The 18,038-nt window shown below is 43.1% G+C and overlaps 2 protein-coding genes across 2 annotated transcripts in view; both read left to right on the plus strand.

The window, feature by feature from the left end:
* The window catches only part of TTC8 (tetratricopeptide repeat domain 8), a 54,890-nt gene extending 48,654 nt beyond the window's left edge, over positions 1-6,236 (plus strand). The window contains exon 14 of the mRNA XM_089664674.1: positions 3,310-6,236. Coding sequence (XP_089520800.1) covers positions 3,310-3,426 — 117 coding nt within the window. The 3' untranslated portion in view covers positions 3,427-6,236. The remainder of the gene's footprint in view (positions 1-3,309) is intronic.
* Positions 6,237-17,079: 10,843 nt separating this feature from the next.
* The window catches only part of LOC149433085 (cholesterol 24-hydroxylase-like), a 63,644-nt gene continuing 62,685 nt past the window's right edge, over positions 17,080-18,038 (plus strand). The window contains exon 1 of the mRNA XM_089664675.1: positions 17,080-17,307. Within this exon, the coding sequence (XP_089520801.1) occupies positions 17,153-17,307 (155 nt within the window). The 5' untranslated portion in view covers positions 17,080-17,152. The remainder of the gene's footprint in view (positions 17,308-18,038) is intronic.

The following is an 18,038-nucleotide window of genomic DNA, read 5'->3' on the forward strand; positions in this document are numbered from 1 at the left end:
CCTCAGCAGTCACACGGGGACTTCTCTCCACTCTACGCTTCAGGTAGCGCACAGCAGTCGAAGTCAGCATCTTCTTTCTGCCACGACCAGGTAGCGTTTCAACAGTGCCCTTTGCCTTGAATTTGCGAATGATGCTTCCTAAGGTGTCTCTTGGTATGTTTAACATCTTTGCAATCTTCTTATAGCCATTGCCCTTCCTGTGAAGAGAAATCACCTCTTCTCTTGTCTTCCTGGACCATTCTCTTGCCTTCACCATGTTTGTAACCACACCAGTAAATGTCTAGAAGGAGCTGAGTATCACAGTCATTTTAAAGCTGCCTAATTGGTGCTTATTATGCTTGATTGCTGCTCGGTGACATCCACAGGTGTTTTCAATACCTGATGGAAAGCACCTGTATGAACCTCTGTTCTTCAGAGTGGTAGTCTTTAAGGGGTTGAATAATTGTGGCAATGAAGAAACCACATAAGAACCATTTACTACTGTATTACATAAACAATTGATGTCATTTTAGTTGCATTTGGGTAGTTACAACGTCCTTGTAGGATTTGATTCTGAATACAATTCCAAATGTACACTATAGTCCCTAAACCCCTTTACAGCATTGGGGGTTGAATAATTTTGGTCACAACTGTATGTAAATTGGGTTTCAGACAATGGGAGTCAGTCAGAGAATGAACAATAAAAGCATCCTTTTTTACAAATAGTCACGTACAAATATAAAAAAGGTAGGTTAAAGTGGAACTTAACTCTGTCAGTCAACATGAACTATTTTAATCTTTATGCTGCTAGCATTAGTAAATAGATATAAGTATATCATATTTACTTGTTTGAAACTTTTTTTTTAACAATTCATCAGTTACTTCTTGGTTTCCAGGCCTAGGCCAATGATCTAATACATCCCAGCAGACTTCAGGAGGGGAGCTAGGGTTCTCAGGTTAGCCAATGCCAGAGCTAATGGCAGATGGATTTCAGGAAGTAAATGCTACATGAATCTTCTGCCCTTTCTCAAGATGGCAACAGCCAGAAATGCTGGGGGGGTGTTTTTCAAAGTGATTTTTCAGCAAAATAAAGCATGGAGACATGGATGGATGGGGGTGTTTGCTTTGAATATTAACAATGAATTAAAAAGCATTTTTGGTCTGTGGTGCTCAGATGCAGTGCAATTCCACTTTTAAAACAAATAATACTATATCATATGTGGTAATGACAATGGGATAGGTAGGGCCCAGTGATTTCACATACGATGATTAGAATTGACATAGATTGTTCTGTGCATATCGTGGGTCACCCTGCTTCATCAGGACCATATGTGTCAAATTTAATAAGTATGTCCAATCACATACACAATAATATGTACTAAAAAGAAAGAGATACAATCAATATAAGCTAACTACACATAAAGTGGGGGAAAAGTGGATATTGTCCTTATAAGCAAGGAGAAGAAATAAAAGAAAGCATTTCGGAGCCTCACAGGACCCCTTCATCAGACATGTGACCATCACATGCCTGATGAAGGGATCTTGTGAGCAGGGGCGTATTTACCACAAGGCAAACAAGGCATTTGCCTAGGGCGGCAGTTTTTAGGGGGGCAGCACTGACCTCCAGAATAAGGGATATATGCAGCATGGGCACCAGGTAGGATCTGGGAGAGGCCGCGGGTTGCTTTATGGTGTATGCAGAGCCAGACTGTCATTCCCGGGGCCATCCAAAGCTGTGAAAGTGAGTGTATTTCTCTCTGTCGCCAGGTAGGGAGGGTGGGGAGTGTTAGTGGAAGGCTCTCCCGGGGGGGGGGGGAGGGAATGGGGCGAGGGTGTTATTGGGCACTGTCAGGCTCTCTCCACGGGAGGGGGGGGTCTGGTGTTGGTCGGTGTCAGGCTCTCTCTCTGCCGGGGGCATCCGATCTTTGTGTTGCCTAGGGCAGCACAAAACCTTGCTTCTGCTGCAGGGGCGGACTGAAAACCCATGGGGCCCCCGGGCAATAGGGGATCATGAGGCCCCTGTGTCCTTGCCCAAACTCAAAAAAGCCTATGAAAAAGGTACCAGGGGCATCTCATGGGGCCCCCTACTGACCCCGAGGCCTCAGGCAGTGCCCGAGTTTTCAAATGGTCAGTCCGCCCCTGTTCTGCTGTAATAATGTGATCACAGAATAAAGTGTTGGACCCATTCTGGAGATCCATGGTGTGCTGGTGACATTCTCTCACTCTGATTGATTGTCTTTGTAAAAGGGTGCTGCATTGACCACTGGCTTGAACCAAACACGGCCGTTTATGCAGGATCGTGTCTTCGGGAATAGTGCATTGAAATAAAACTCCTACAAACACACCCCTTACCCTTCTGCAGCATGGGAACTGCCCTGCATTGACCAGGGGGCACACAAATGAGCTCCTTCGGTCCTGTGGGAAGACCCCAGAGGGCTCAGCCCCAAAACAAAGCTGCAATAAATGTGTTTATTGCCAGACATATCAGATTCACAGGATGATGCCCTTGGGAGTCTCGAATTCTACATACTTTTTCACCCCTCTATTCTAAAAGATCCCAAACCCCGTCACACTCAGCAGACAAGCCTCAGCTTTCTCCATCCTTCACCTTCCCACAGCGCAGAACGTCTTCCTCTTTTGCTATATGTTTGTTTCAGCCTCACATACTACAATTTTTTGTATTTTCATCCAGAAGCTGAGGCCATGTTCTTAGAGTGTGACCCCATCCCCTTCCTCGGCAGTACATATAGTGTGCAGCGCTGTATATAATGAGAATAAATAAGTCAACTGTATTTATGGTATAAAAGCAACATTATGCGCTAAGGAGCGCTAAAAAACAATGGAAATAATGTCCAGTTGTGACGCTTAAAGTGCACAAAGTGATATAAAGATGATAATTCCAAGCTGAATAATAAATCATCAGGTGAAATTCCGTGATTCCAGTGGCTGTAAATGAATGTATATTGCACTAACCAGAAAGCACAATGTCATGCGCATTTGAGTAATTCAAACCAACTCCTGGTCATCTGGATCTGAAAAGGGGACTCTGGGGGTCATCTGGCAAACCTCAGCAAGACAGGTAACACATCGCATCACTCTCCAGGCTCCAGGAACAAGCAACCATCCAGCAAGGGGAACCACTCATGAAGGTAAGTATAGTATATCAGGGATTCACCTTTGGGGGGACCACTACAAGCCGCTCTTCCTGCTCCCAGTAAAGGACCGGTCCTCGGCAGTGTTTGTGGTTTTTAACCTGATGTGTCTATAATGGTTGACACCACTTTTAATTGCAGAAATGTGGTTAAGGTTTTTAATGCCTTGTCTTTTCAGGTCGGAGACCTCCAGAGCAGCTATGTGGCCGCGCAGAAGTCAGAAGCCGCTTTTCCTGATCACGTGGAGACCCAGCAGCTCCTCGAGAAGCTGAGACAGCTTTTTGCCGTGGTGTGACACATGGCAGATAATAGGCGCTGAGTAGCACCAACAGGCAGAGTAGTGAATGGGATCCAAAGCTAACCTCCGATCGTTGTACTGACAAGCTGAGGGGACACTGATATACCCAAAGAAAAGATCTATACATGTTTTAACCCATTTCTCCCGGCTTCATCGGACCGCATCCTGTTAGGAAGGCCATAGATGGTGCAAATTTCTTTCCTGAAACGACGGGTTGCAGGAAACAAATTCACACATTCCTCCCATCAACACAGAACACAGAGAGTGCTGACAGGGGAATCCCTCTTGCCAAGAAATTGTCTTCTCCTGGCAGGGAAAGCCCCCCCCCGCTGGGAGGACAATGATTGATAGCAGCGATATTCGCAGGTGAATCTGGCAGACTGGTTGTACCCTAGTTGATTGACTGGATTGATCATCTTAGTACATTCAGCCTTCCCACACACAGTTCGAATCTCGGCGAGTTACTGCTGAAATGGCTGAGGTTCAAACCGTCTATGGCAGGCCTTAGGCTAGATTCACACCTATGCATGTTGCAGTTGATGCGTTATTCCGGTGCATTTTTTCCTTTTTTTTTTTCTTTGCCGCAAGTTTTTTTTTTTTTCAAATTCGATGATCGCTTGAAAACTGTCAATTGCTGTGGTCCACTAACATTGTGAAATTAGAACGAAAATTCTTCGAAAAAGATTTTCTAAAGAAAATTATTTCGGAATTTGACCCGTGTATGGCCAGCTTTAAAAGGATGCAAACCCTGCCACTGTCCACATTAGAGCCCTGCAGGTGCAATAGCTGGTTGATGATTATAAAGTCATTCCCATACACATTCACTCTGCACATGGACACAGACAAACAAATAGCTGTTTCTTCAGAGTAACAAAAGGTAGAAATCTGCAACAAAGTTTGTTAAAATCCTTGAAATGTAAATTGACATCCCAGAGGGTAATTTTTTTTCTTTTTTTTCCTCAACAAAATTGGACTTATGCAGGCCATAGACGGGTCGTTTATTGGCCGAATTTTCATCCGAAAGAATAATCGGCCGATATTGGGACAATGTCGTCGGCCGATTTTCGCGGTTCCTTCTCGGTTCTTTTATCAGTCATGCTGGAAAATCTACGAAAAACGGCCGATTTTCGTAAGCATTGGTGGCAACAGAACGGCCGACAATTCAGCCGATAAACGACCCGTCTATGGCCTGCATTACTCTTTACACACCGTGTGATAGTCTGAGTACAAAATCCATTTTACATATGATGCAGAAGCCTCGTAAAGTAAGGAAAAAGCTTTTTCTCTTCCCTAACTGAGCCAAATCCTCCTTTGTGTCTCACATGTTCCCCCTCCCAGACACTGCAGCTCGCAGTGGGTGGCAGGTTCCAGTAACAGAGGTAGTACTTTAAATCCAAAAGATCATTGGTGGGACAAAGTGTGGCCAGGGATTGATGGATACGCTACAGGCTTGCGAATCACCATTGACAAGGCTGATAGCCAAACCCCAGCAGAATCTTCTCTTCCCACTGTAGTGTGAGCCATGCATGAGAGCGACAACTCTGCTCTAAATTCCGGAGCAGTGCAGCATCAAACTCCTGCAAGCTTTAGCTAGTGCTGGGCTGGACACTGATAGAAGTCACAAGACTGCTATATACTGCTGATGAGAAAAGGTATTTAGCAGTTTATATTTATTGCATTTCCATGTTCTGTGTACTGTGGGAGACCAGATATAGTGGATGCAGGGTCCTGGGAGAGCGAATATAGTGGATGTGGGGTCCAGGGAGAGCGGATATAGTGAATGCAGGGTCCGGGGAGAGCGGATATAGTGAATGCAGGGTCCGGGGAGAGCGGATATAGTGAATGCAGGGTCCGGGGAGAGCGGATATAGTGAATGCGGGGTCTGGGGAGAGCGGATATAGTGAATGCGGGGTCTGGGGAGAGCGGATATAGTGAATGCGGGGTCTGGGGAGAGCGGATATAGTGAATGCGGGGTCCGGGGAGAGCGGGTATAGTAAATGCAGGGTCCGGAGAGAGCGGATATAGTGGATGAAGGGTCCGGGGAGAGCGGATATAGTGAATGCGGGGTCCGGGGAGAGCGGATATAGTGAATGCGGGGTCCGGGGAGAGCGGGTATAGTAAATGCAGGGTCCGGGGAGAGTGGATATAGTGGATGAAGGGTCCGGGGAGAGTGGATATAGCGAATGCGGGGTTCGGGGAGAGCGGATATAGCGAATGCGGGGTCCGGGGAGAGCAGATATAGTGAATGCAGGGTCCGGGGAGAGCGGATATAGGGAATGCAGGGTCCGGGGAGAGCGGGTATAGTGAATGCAGGGTCCGGGGAGAGCGGGTATAGTGAATGCAGGGTCCGGGGAGAGCGGGTATAGTGAATGCAGGGTCCGGGGAGAGCGGGTATAGTGAATGCGGGGTCCGGGGAGAGGGGATATAGTGAATGCAGGGTCCGGGGAGAGGGGATATAGTGAATGCGGGGTCCTGGGCTAAGTAACACTTTTAAGTCCTAGGAAGCCAGCACATTTTACAATATGGCAGAATGCCTGGAGAACTTGTGATTACATTTGGTCCAGCACCATCACGATTGTGTAGCTGGACTCAAGGTCAGTCTACATGGAGCACTTACCTGTCATTCCATGATGTACAGCTAGTCCCAGCTTTTGATGTACAGCCAGTCCCAGCACAATGGAAATCCATCAGTCTAGGCATGACCTTCCCTCTTCTAGAATGCATTTTATATGTGGATCTGTGTTTTATGTAAAAGACACTGAAATGTATATTTGTAATTAGAAAATAAATTATTTTAGCATTTGCAATCTGTGATCTGTCCTCCCTCTGTGAATGATTGTTCTTTGGGGTTCTATTCTTTGATTTTCTATTCTTTTCTCTTCTATTCTTTGATTTTCTATTCTAATCTTTTCTATTCTATTCTCTTCTATTCTAATTTTTGCTATTCTAATGGATTCTGTTCTTTCCTATTCCTTTATTTTCTATCTATTTTGTTCTGTTTTACTCTTATATTTTCTACTGTATTCTGTTCTATTCTTTTATTTTCTATTCTGTTTTTTTCTCTTCTATTCTTTTATTTTCTATGGTATCCTGTTATTTTCTATTGCTTTATTTTCTGTTCTATTTTATTCTATTCTTGTTTTCAAATTTGAATTGGTTTTCAAATTTTGTTTCTGAATTTTTGAATGTGTTTTTGGAATTTTAATCCTATCGAATTTCAGCTGAATTTCATATCATTATTTCAGATTTGTTTAAATTCACTACTATTGTAATTCAGCTCCATCCGAATCTCAGAACAATGGAAAATTTGTCTGGATTTCAATTCGGAACGAAACAAGCTGCACATGTCTAATGGATATGAGATCAGCTTAATGTAGAATAATGTCCATGGTTTCCCGGCAGTTTTGCACAGTTGTACCTGCTCCCCTCTTCAGCTTAAATTGCCTACTATGATTTCACTGCACACAAACATAATCTGCCTGCATTGCATAGTGAAACACAGAAGCCCAGTGATGACTGGTAATAAGGTGTGTAATGACAATGGAAAGGTTTTATTTAAAAATGGCAACAGCATGTTGAGGGGGGGGGGAGGGAATAGGGGAGGAACCATTAAAGGTAAAATTTAAGCACATAAATGTCAGCTTTACTGCCAGCTACTCTTTAACCAAAGCATATTCATTAGCAAGGAAGCATGTTTAAATCATTTAAATGACCTCCCAGGCCTGCACATTAAGGGAATAGAATGGGCAACGAGCTGTTTACTCTGAATTATTGTGTAGGAAAGCGTTGCGGATCGTGCCGCTCTTTGCAGGATAAACAGAAACTTGGAAACCTGTAAGCTGTAATTTGCTTCTCGGAGGGCCTAATTAACATTTATAATGCATGAAGGCAAATTATAACTTGTTTTCTTTATCAGACTAAACAGTACATAGAGCTTTAGAACTGGGAATGGCGATGTCTATACACCCCTTGTTAATCGCTTTCCGACCGTCCTAAAGCAGAACTACTGCTACATGGCAGCAGGGCTGCGCAAAATCATTGTGTGTGCGTGTATATGTGTGTATATATATATATATATATATATATATATATATATATATACACACACACAGACACACCGTGTTCCAAATTATTATGCAAATGATATTTTTCTCATTTACCTAAATAATTGATGTAAATAACAGTCAGCATAATTCTCATGTTATCAACTATAAGAGTACAATTCACATTTCATTGAACAAACCTCCTAATGATAACAGAATTTTTGTTCCAAATTATTCCACACAGTAAGGTTCAAAACACTTTTTATAGGTTATAAAGAACTGAAAATTGTCATTTGTTGTGTTTGCAGCATATTTACTGAAATCAAAATCTATTTCAATCAAACTTTTAACAACATTTTAACTTTTTAAACATTTTAACAGGTCACGTTACATTGTAACATAGGACCCCTTATCTGATAGCAGATCACAAGTCTTGCATCCATTGAACTTGTGAGTTTTTGGACAGTTTCTGCTTGAATTTGTTTGCAAGATGTCAGAATAGCCTCCCAGAGCTGCTGTTTGGATGTAAACTGCCTCCCACCCTCATGGATCTTTTGCTTGAGGATGCTCCAAAGGGTCTCACTAGGATTGAGGTCAGGGGAGGATGGAGGCCACACCATGACTTTCTCTCCTTTTATCCCCATAGCAGCCATTGATGCAGAGGTATTATTTGCAGCATGAAATGGTGCATTGTCATGCATGAAGATGATTTTATTACGGAAAGCATAGTTCTTCCTTCTGTACCAGGGAAGAAAGTGGTCAGTCATAAACTCCACATACATAGCAGAGGTCATCTTTACACCTTCGGGGACCCTAAAGGGGCCGACCAGCTCTGTTCCCATGATTCTGGCCAAAAACATGACTCCACCACCGCCTTGCTGACGTCGCAGCCTTGTTGAAACAAGGTGGCTGTCCACCAACCATCCACTACTCCATCCATCTGGACCATCCAGGGTTGCACGGCACTCATCAGTGAACAGGACTGTTTGAAAATTAGTCTTCATGTATTTTTCCGCCCAATGCAGCTGTTTCTGCTTGTGAGCATTGGTTAGTGGTGGCCGAATAGAAGGTGTATGCACAGTTGCAAGACTCTGGAGGACTCTACACCTTGATGTCCGTGGGACTCCAGAGGCACCAGCAGCTTCAAATATCTGTTTGCTGCTATGTAATGGTATTTTAGCAGCTGCTCTCTTGATCCGATGCATGGATCTGGCAGAAATCTTCCTCAATGTGCCTTTATCTGCACCAACCCGTCTGTGCTCTGAATCAGCCACAAATCTCTTCATAGTGCGATGATCACGCTTAAGGTTTTGTGAAATATCGAATGTTTTCCTACCTCGTCCAAGGCATCGAACTATTTCACTCTTTTCGGCAGCAGAGAGATCCTTTTTCTTCCCCATATTGCTTGAAAATGGCGCTCTGCTTAATAATGTGGAACGCCCTCCTTTAGTAGTTTTTCCTTAAATTGGGCTCACCGGCCAATCTAATTATCACAGGTGTCTGAGATTGTTTTCAGTGATCAAAAGAGCCCTGACACACAATGCCATCCATGAGTTACACTGAAAAACAGAATATTTCATCTTTGTGACACTTAAATAGAATTTGCATAATAATTTGGAACATGGTGTGTGTGTGTGTGTGTGTGTGTATATATATATATATATATATATATATATATATATATATATTGTGACAGTATGAACGGCAAAGTGATGGATGGAAGATATTTGTCACCTCGCATGAGATCATACTGTGAGGTGTAAGGTGGAGTCCACTCCGGGTTTTCGGGGCCACAATGGAAGAGGTGGTTCCGGACCAGAGTTTGGGCTCCACTAATGACCACCAACAGGTGATACAAAAAGGGCAGGGCTGGAGCAAGGAGTAGCTCGTGGCCTGGGACTCAGAGAGGTATTCTGAGAGAGCTGTGTGTATGGACTATACCTACAAGAAAAGGTTTGCTGTTATTTTGTTTTGGTGACAGGGAGAAGCCCTTCACCTCTGAGAGAGGAATCATCTTCTGTTTAGTTAGTGCCTGGATGGCAAGGGTTTATTTTGATGTTTTGTTTATTTTGATATTTCTTGCAAACCTTTTTAATAAAACTGACAACCAGTCAGATTTTGACGAAAGCTTGCTCTGCGGTCTACCTTTGTCCCAGGGAAGGAGATCCCCCACCTGAGCTAACCCCACAATATATATATATATATATATATATATATATATATACACACAGTTGTGTTCAAAATAATAGCAGTCAGACATCACTAACCGGATCAATCACTGTTTTTGGTAGAAATTATATTTCTACATGGCAAATAATTTCCTAGCAGGTGTAGTAGAGTAATAGAAATCCAACAGACCCGACAGTCATGACATGCATGCTGCTGATTCTGTGTCATTGAATCACTCATTGAAAGGGGCATGTTCAAAATAATAGCAGTGTGGAGTTCTATTAGTGAGGTCATTCATTCTTTGAAAAACAGGTGGCAATTATTACCCTTATTTAAGGAAGGAAGGCAGCAAATGTTGGACATGCTGGTTACAGTGCATTTCTCTCTGAAATTCTGAGGAAAATGGGTCGTTCCAGACATTGTTCAGAAGAACAGCGTACCTTGATTAAAAGTTGATTGGAGAGGGGAAGACATATAAAGAAGTGCAAGAATAAAAGACGTGGAAGAAAGTGAAAAACTACCATTGGAATGGATAGAAGAATAGCCAAAATGGCGCGGACTCAGCCAACAATCAGCTCCAGGAAGATGAAAGCAGGTGTGACGTTCCCTGTGAGGACTGTTACAATTAGAAGACGCCGATGTGAAGCCAAGCTATCTGCAAGAAGTCCCCGCAAAGTCCCACTGTTGGAAAAAAGACGTGCTGAAGAGGTTACAATCTGCCAAAGAGCACATTGACTGGCCTAAAGAGAAATGGCGCAACATTTTGTGGTCTGATGAAAGTAAGATTGTTCTTTTTGGGTCTAGTGGGCGGAGACAGTTTGTCAGACGACCCCCAAACACTGAATTCAAGCCACAGTACACTGTGAAGACAGTGAAGCATGGTGGTGCAAGCATCATGATATGGGGATGTTTCTCATACTACGGTGTTGGGCCTATTTATCGCATACCAGGGATCATGGATCAGTTTGAATACATCAGAATACTTGAAGAGGTCATGCTGCCTTATGCTGAAGAGGAAATGTCCTTGAAATGGGTGTTCCAACAAGACAACAACCCCAAACACACCAGTAAACGTGCAACATCTTGGTTCCAGACCAACAAGATTGACGTTATGGAGTGGCCAGCCCAATCCCCTGATCTTCATCCAATAGAAAACTTGTGGGGTGACATCAAAAATGCCGTTTCTGAGGCAAAACCAAGAAATAGAGAAGAACTGTGGAATGTCATCCAATCATCCTGGGCTGGAATACCTGATCACAGGGGCCAGACGTTGGGTGACTCCATGCAACACAGATGTACAGCAGTTCTCAGAAACAGTGCGACTACAACCAAATATTCATGAAGTCATTCAAAGGAAAGCAAAATCTTCAAACAGTTCTCAATTTATATAGTGAATGTTTGAGTTTGTAAAGAAGAATACAAACACTTCGATTTTTTTTTTTTTGAACCGTCTAATATTCACTTTTTTTCAATTTTTTTTTAGAGGAACAATACAAATTTGACCTATTTTTCTTCATGTTTTGATTTGGAATAGAATGTGTCGTGTTCCCAATACATTTGTGTGGATTGAAATAAAAGCTATTAAAAGGATTTTGAGCTTTATTCACTTTTTTCAACACATTGCTATTATTTTGAACACAACTGTATATATGTGTGTGTGTGTATATATATATATATATATATATATATATATATATATATATATATATATATATATATATATATATATATATATATATGTGTGTGTGTGTGTGATTCTATATTTCTGGGTAGGGGGCACCCTACCCTCGCCACCATTGGCAGCTCCAGCTGTCGATCACCGGCATCCAGCGATCGCCGAGTATCATTGACTGGGGAGAGGTAATAAATCCAGTATATACAATCACAATGTGAAGTGAAAAAATGCTGCGCTACATGAAACAATGTATAACCAAAACTTATATAACCAAAAAACAAAGTGAAAAAATAAAAAATATTTATATTAGAAGATAAAATATTAGAAAAAATGATATTGAAAGAGATATATATATATATATATATATATATAAACAAAAAACACACTAAAAGTAAAAAATAAAGAATATTTTTAAGTATGAATCAAACAAAAGTCATTCAAAAACTCAAGTTCAATCAATAAAGTGTTCATTCAGTGAACCCTCCTTTTGGATAACGAAAAATATGTGTATCTGTCGTCAATTCCCGTGCAAAGTCTTCCTCCACCATATATCTGCTCACCTCACGCAGTGTGACCGCACATTATACAATGTTATGGTCTAACTGCACTTTTGATCCCATATGGACTCAGATGATCAGCTTGCTGAATGAAGACTCCAAAGTAATCTCCCTCCTGATAAGTGTCTTTGTATTAGCCGTATTCCTCATTAAAAAGAACTCCACATAGTGCTTTATCCTTTTATACTGCATCAAATAAACATAAAAAGTACACTCAGGTTCCAGAGGTCTATTTTGCACCAGGTATGATGAAAATCCAGTGATGTGCTGATTAGACACTAGATGGCAGTATCATCTCAGCAGCAGAGTCCTGCACATGCTCAAACCAGACACCATCCCTATTGTAGTGCAAGTCAAAGCACGGGGCCACTTTGTGAATGCTATTGTCTGCTGCAATCTCATTCCAAAGAGCCATTTGTAGAGTATTACAACCGCTGTCCCGATGAATGGTAACGTCGTGACATCATCCGCACACTCCTTGACGCATTTCGTCACTAGTCATATGACTTTATCACGGGGATACGACTGGACCGTCCAACAATCTTTCAGTTTATATAGTAAACCAGCTCCATTTTGTTGTGGATCGGCCTAGCACATGTTTTCATTTCACCATACTGTAGTTAGCGCTTGAGTTATTCAATTTATTTTAAAACATCCAATATCTATACTGTCTTTTGTAAACGCTATAACTCTCATGTAAACCAATTAATTTACACATATTGGGATTTTTTTTTTAGCAAAGGCACGGAGCAGAATACATTTTGGCCTAAATTTATTAAGAAATTTAGATTTTTTTTATTGGAAATGTTTTATAGCAAAAAGTAAAAAATATATTTTTTTTTTCAAAATTGTCTTTTTTTTTTTTTTGTTTATAGCGCTCACAGGTGATCAAATACCACCAAAAGAAAGCTCCATTTGTGGGGCAAAAAGGACCTAAATTTCATTTGGGTGCAGCATTGCATGACCGCGCAATTGTCAGTTAAAGTAAAGCAGCACCATATCGCAAAAAATGACTTGGTCAGGAAGAGGGGGTAAATCCTCTGGAGGGCAAGGGGTTGAAGAATCAGTGCTACAGAAGGCCACTTCCTGCTGCCATTGTGATTTGTTTTAAGCTCAACTCCGGGCACTACCATTTTTATATGAGAGGTATGACCTTTAAATCCTTGGGAATGCCCGTGGCATAGCCCTATAGTGGTGAGTCCCACAACGATTCACGCTCCAGCATGTTCTGACATGTTCTAATTTGACAAGAAGAAGAAAAAAAGTCTCCCCACCTATTGCTGGATGTTGCAATCTCCTGGGTCACAGACCAGTGGACGCAGGCTTTACGGAGTAGTAGAAGTAATACAACATGTGTGCGTTGCACCGTTGGCGGAAAATGAGTGACAGGAATATGGAGCAGCGGATTAACATCAAATTTTGTGTGAAAATTGTCGAAAGTGTGAGTGAAACTTGAGGCCTGTTACAACAGGCTTATGGTGAATGTTCCATAAAGAAATTAAGTGTTTTTAAATGGCATAGGCAGTTTGAGGGGCAGGATGATGTCCACCATGAAGTGATACCAACAGTTACCCAACATTGTTACTTGAAAATCCCAAAAAGGTTATAGGAATCTGGAGGAAAAGACCGGAATTCTGGCCTGACAAGCGGATTCTCCACCACGACAATGCTCCTGCACACGATGCTTTAAGTGTTCGTAAGTTCCTGGCTGAGAAATCCAATCCAAAACTTGGTCAACCACCTTATCCCCCTGACTTGGCACCCTGCCACTTTTGGCTTTTTCCAAAATTTAAAAAAATGCTTTGGAAGGACAAAAATTTGATGACCTTCAGAAAATCCAGCGCGCCACGACAAAGATACTGCGCAGTCTTCTGTAGAACAAATTCCAGGAATTTTTCCAGCAGTGGCACAGTCATCGAGATATGTACATCACTACAGTCCATTCCAGGAACTAAGTTGTCACACCTTGTATATTCCTCAGTAGCCACAAAGGATATACAGGGGTTAGACAAAAAAATAGAAACACTACATGATTTGCTGGTATGAAAGTGACAACATGTTTTGAGTTGAAAGCAGAATTGATGTAACATTCTTTTGCTTCCACTGTGTGATGAGACACCTAGCTAACAGGTGGGTATCCTCATTTTCGTCATTCACTGCCTGTTCTGCTAGTAATTGGTGATAGGTTTTACGTTCGACTCGAACATCGGCCATTCGTGTGTCCGCTGAACACGCAAACGGTAAGGGCCTTCGGCAGGCTGTTCGCCTACCACGCCCCACAATGACTGTGCATTGTGATTAGCCAGAGCAATACACCTCACCAGAGATCAGGTGTAATGCTTTGGCCAATCACAGTGCATGATGATGTCACAAGGGGTGGGGGTAACACCGCTCCCTTGTGACGCTATCACAGTATTTAAGAACTGTCATCACGGCGCAGCTGTCAGACGGCAGGAGCCAGCGCCGAGAAAGGAGTGCTTTGTTTTTTCAAGTCGGAGATGGCAGCGGACATCGTGAATGATGTTGGATCTACTTCGGGGGTGGGGGGGCTTTTTTCATTTTTGTTTTCAACAAAGGACTTGTCAAAGACTGTCTCCTGTCATTTTTTTTTTTTACTACACTTTTTTTTGTAAATGGGTAACGGTACAAACCAGCAAGGGTTGTGGGGAAGAGGCGCTTGTCCCCATCAACATGTGCCCAGTAAGGTTCAGGATGGAGGGGTTGGGGCGCTCGCATCTCCCCCACCCCGCGTGTCCGCCCTTTTCCTGACATGCCAGACTGCATGCTTGGATAAGGGGTCTGGTATGGATTTTGGGGAGGACCCCACGCCATTTTTTTTTTTCTTATTCTGGCGTGGGGGTTCCCCTAAAAAAAAAAAAAAAAAAAAAAATTATTCCAGACCTAAACGGCTTGCTTTGGATGCGGAGGACCCCATGCCTTTTTTTGTTTTTTTCTTTTGACATTCAGCTGTCAGTGAGGAACCCCGCTGACTGCTGAAACATTAACCTCCCTAGTGGTCTGATTATGTCAGTATTTCTGTGCTCAAAGCGGTACATTTTTTTTTTGCATGGAAATATGTATTTTTTTTATTGCAGGCGTGTAATTTTAGGAATACCTCACTGAAATCTGTCCGAACAAGAGTCTAGTAAACATCCCGGGTTTGTTAAAATTTGAAACACAAAATCATAAATTATAATTTAATAAATAATCATAAAAAATAATATAATAATTTTAATTCAATAATATAATTACACCAAAAACACTGAAATTTGAAATATAGCGCCAAATTCGCACATCGCTGAGCAAAGTCGCAGAATCGTTTTCAGTGTCTGATGAGGAATTTCCCCCACGAATCATTATCACTCAATTCTGCAAGTGGTTCTGATTTACTATCGCTGTTCTCTAGCCGGTCTAAAACCGCGTCTGACCTAAAGGGACGCTTTTTGGACGCCATGGACGTTTCTCAGTTTCCAGGCAGAAAGAACAGTAAAAATGCAGGCAGGGCGCCGGACAAAGCACTCGGGACAAAATGTATGTGAAATGGTTTGATACAGGAATGTTATACTATGTGATTTTAGTGTATTTAGTGAATGTCACTTTTTCACATTTTTTAATTTCCCGCCAGTTCCGTCCCCATACGTCCCGAAGTTGCAGGAAACGGAACCCGGAAGACGGATGCCGGCATCAGTCGGAGGAGATGGCCGGGGACACTGCAGGGGGACATCGTGGGAGCGAAAGACGAGGTAAGTGAAGAAGAGATCCCGGAGCAACGCTGCAGTGTATTCCCGAGTGTAGCTCGGGGTTACCGCTTGTGGTGCTGAAACTTTACCCCGAGCTACACTCGGGAATACCGCCGGGGGGGTTACAGAATGTCTTCACTATTAAAATACTGAATGACTAAATAACTTCATGCGGTATTTTAGTAGCTGTGTGGTAACTTACTACATATTCAGATGTGGTAAAATACCACTCAGTAAATTGCCCGTTTGAAGTTCACGGTCGAACTTTCGGTAGGTTCAAATGTTCGACCGAGAACAGGGGGGTTTTCACTACTAGTAATACGGAGTCATGTCAGAGCTTACTGAGCTTCAAAGAGGGCAAATTGTTGCTGCCGCTTTAGCTAGTTCTTCAGTGAATGAAGTTGCCAATTTATTCAGCGTGTCGCGGGGTCCAGTATCAAAGATCATGGCGGCGCATATAGTTTCTAGGAAAACGTCATCAGCATAAGCGCGGTCGGCAAAAGGACATTGCTCAGGATTGTGACCCCGAGTAAGAAAACAACTGCTGCAAAAGTGACTGCAGAGCTCAATCTCAGTCCCATAAAGACACTTTCTGTGCAGCAACCCCCCCCCCCTCCCCCCAACCACAGCCCCTCCTAATACTCACCTGAGGCCTCTCTCAATCCAACAATGTGCATGAGATCATCGGCTGTCCTGGGACTCGCTCTCCTCATTGGCTGAGACAGCAGTGGGTGCCAGTGGCTCCCGCTGCTGTCAATCACAGCCAGTGAGCCAATGAGGAGAGAGAGAGGAGGTTGGGGCCAAGCCACAGCTATGTGTCTGATGGATGCATAGAGCAGGGCTCGGGAGTGAGCATTCACCAGTGCCCCCATAGCAAATGGCTTACTATTGGGGGCACTGGTCAAGGTGGAGTAGCCAAGAGCACTGCTGTGGGAGCAGAGAAGAGGAGGATCAGGGCTGCTGTGTGCAAACCCACATCACAGAGAAGGTATATAGGACATATTTTGTTGGTGTTTTTTTTTTGTTTTTTTTTTTAAAGCCGAACCTTTAAAATCTCTTTAATTCTTCTGTATGCAGCTCACCTCCCCCTACCCTTATACTTGCCTGTCACTGGACAGAGAGGCAGCAGCGGGAAGCATTGGTTCCTGCTGCTGTTGATCACAGCCAGTCGTGCTCTGTGTACCAATGGCCATACACAGCCCAGCTCACGCTCGAGCCTGCTAATGTGTCACAATAGGAAACGGCTTCCACTGGTTGCACACCAAGAAGAGGAGGTGACAGTAGCACAGTCGGGGGAATGGAGAAGAAGAGGATTGAGGCTGCTCTGTGCAAAACCATTACTGAGAGCATATTTGTTGTTTAGGGAAAAAAAATAGGTTTACTTTAAGTAATGAGACAATGTGGCCAGTAGTGGGCAGTCTGAGGCCTGCAATGATTTCTCTGTGGGAGAGGTGGGGCCTCTCAGTCTAGTCCTACTTCCAGGAACTTGGATTCTTCCGGACTGAGATGTAAAGTCAGATAGATCAGTCCAGGGATACCATGATGAGCTCTGTCATGTCTCTGTGTCTCTGCTGGTTTTATTATCTCCTCCTCTTTCTAGGTGTTGGGGTCTTCCTCGCCTTCCTACTCTACTGTGGCTATGTACATTACACCCACATGAAATATGACCACATCCCCGGACCCCCCAGAGACAGGTCAGTAACCTCCAAAACTGTATTGTCATCTCTACAAAACTATAACATTATGTACTTTCTTTATATATGCATCATATACTTTTTTTTTTATTTACCATGTGCTTTAAAGTGTAATTCCACCCAAAATGTTTGTTTGGAGGTGGGAGGGAGAAAGTGAAAAGGCTTTAAACCAGTAACACAACAATAGCCATAGCAGCCTGTGTAGGTGCTGTGTGGCCCCGGTGTAGGAGGGGGGCCATTAGATGGGATGTTCAGGAACGGTGGCTACACAATCAAATCTGAAAGCAATAAAATAGCCATAAGGGCCGGTTTACACTGTCATCACCTTTGAAGAGCGATCTGCCATGGATTGCTTTTTCATAGAGCATTTGACAGGTGGTGATGAGGTGTTGTCACCTTGTAGCCACCTGTTTTAACCCCCTAAAACCCACACCACTGCAGTGTAACTGTGTGCAATGCACTGTGGCCCCATTTAGTTGAATGAGTCGCATGTGGAAGGTGGTACTGCCCATCAAACCTGACAAAGCGGGTCATTTTTGTTGTGCCATGTATACATCCCTGTCCTGTGCGTTTGCCACTTGGGGGGAGCAGTTGGGGGGCAGGAAAAACATGGCTCAACCACATTTTTTTTTTTTTACTAACTTGCCTTCCGATCAATGTAAACTCCATTTCAAGGGTCCGGGGTCAGTAGGGGGCCCCATGAGATGCCCCTGGTACCTTTTTCATAGGCT

Source organism: Staurois parvus, unplaced genomic scaffold (assembly GCF_062004578.1).
Source record: "Staurois parvus isolate SC_StPar_1 unplaced genomic scaffold, SC_StPar_1.0 ptg001981l, whole genome shotgun sequence".
Taxonomy (NCBI): Eukaryota; Metazoa; Chordata; class Amphibia; order Anura; family Ranidae; genus Staurois; species Staurois parvus.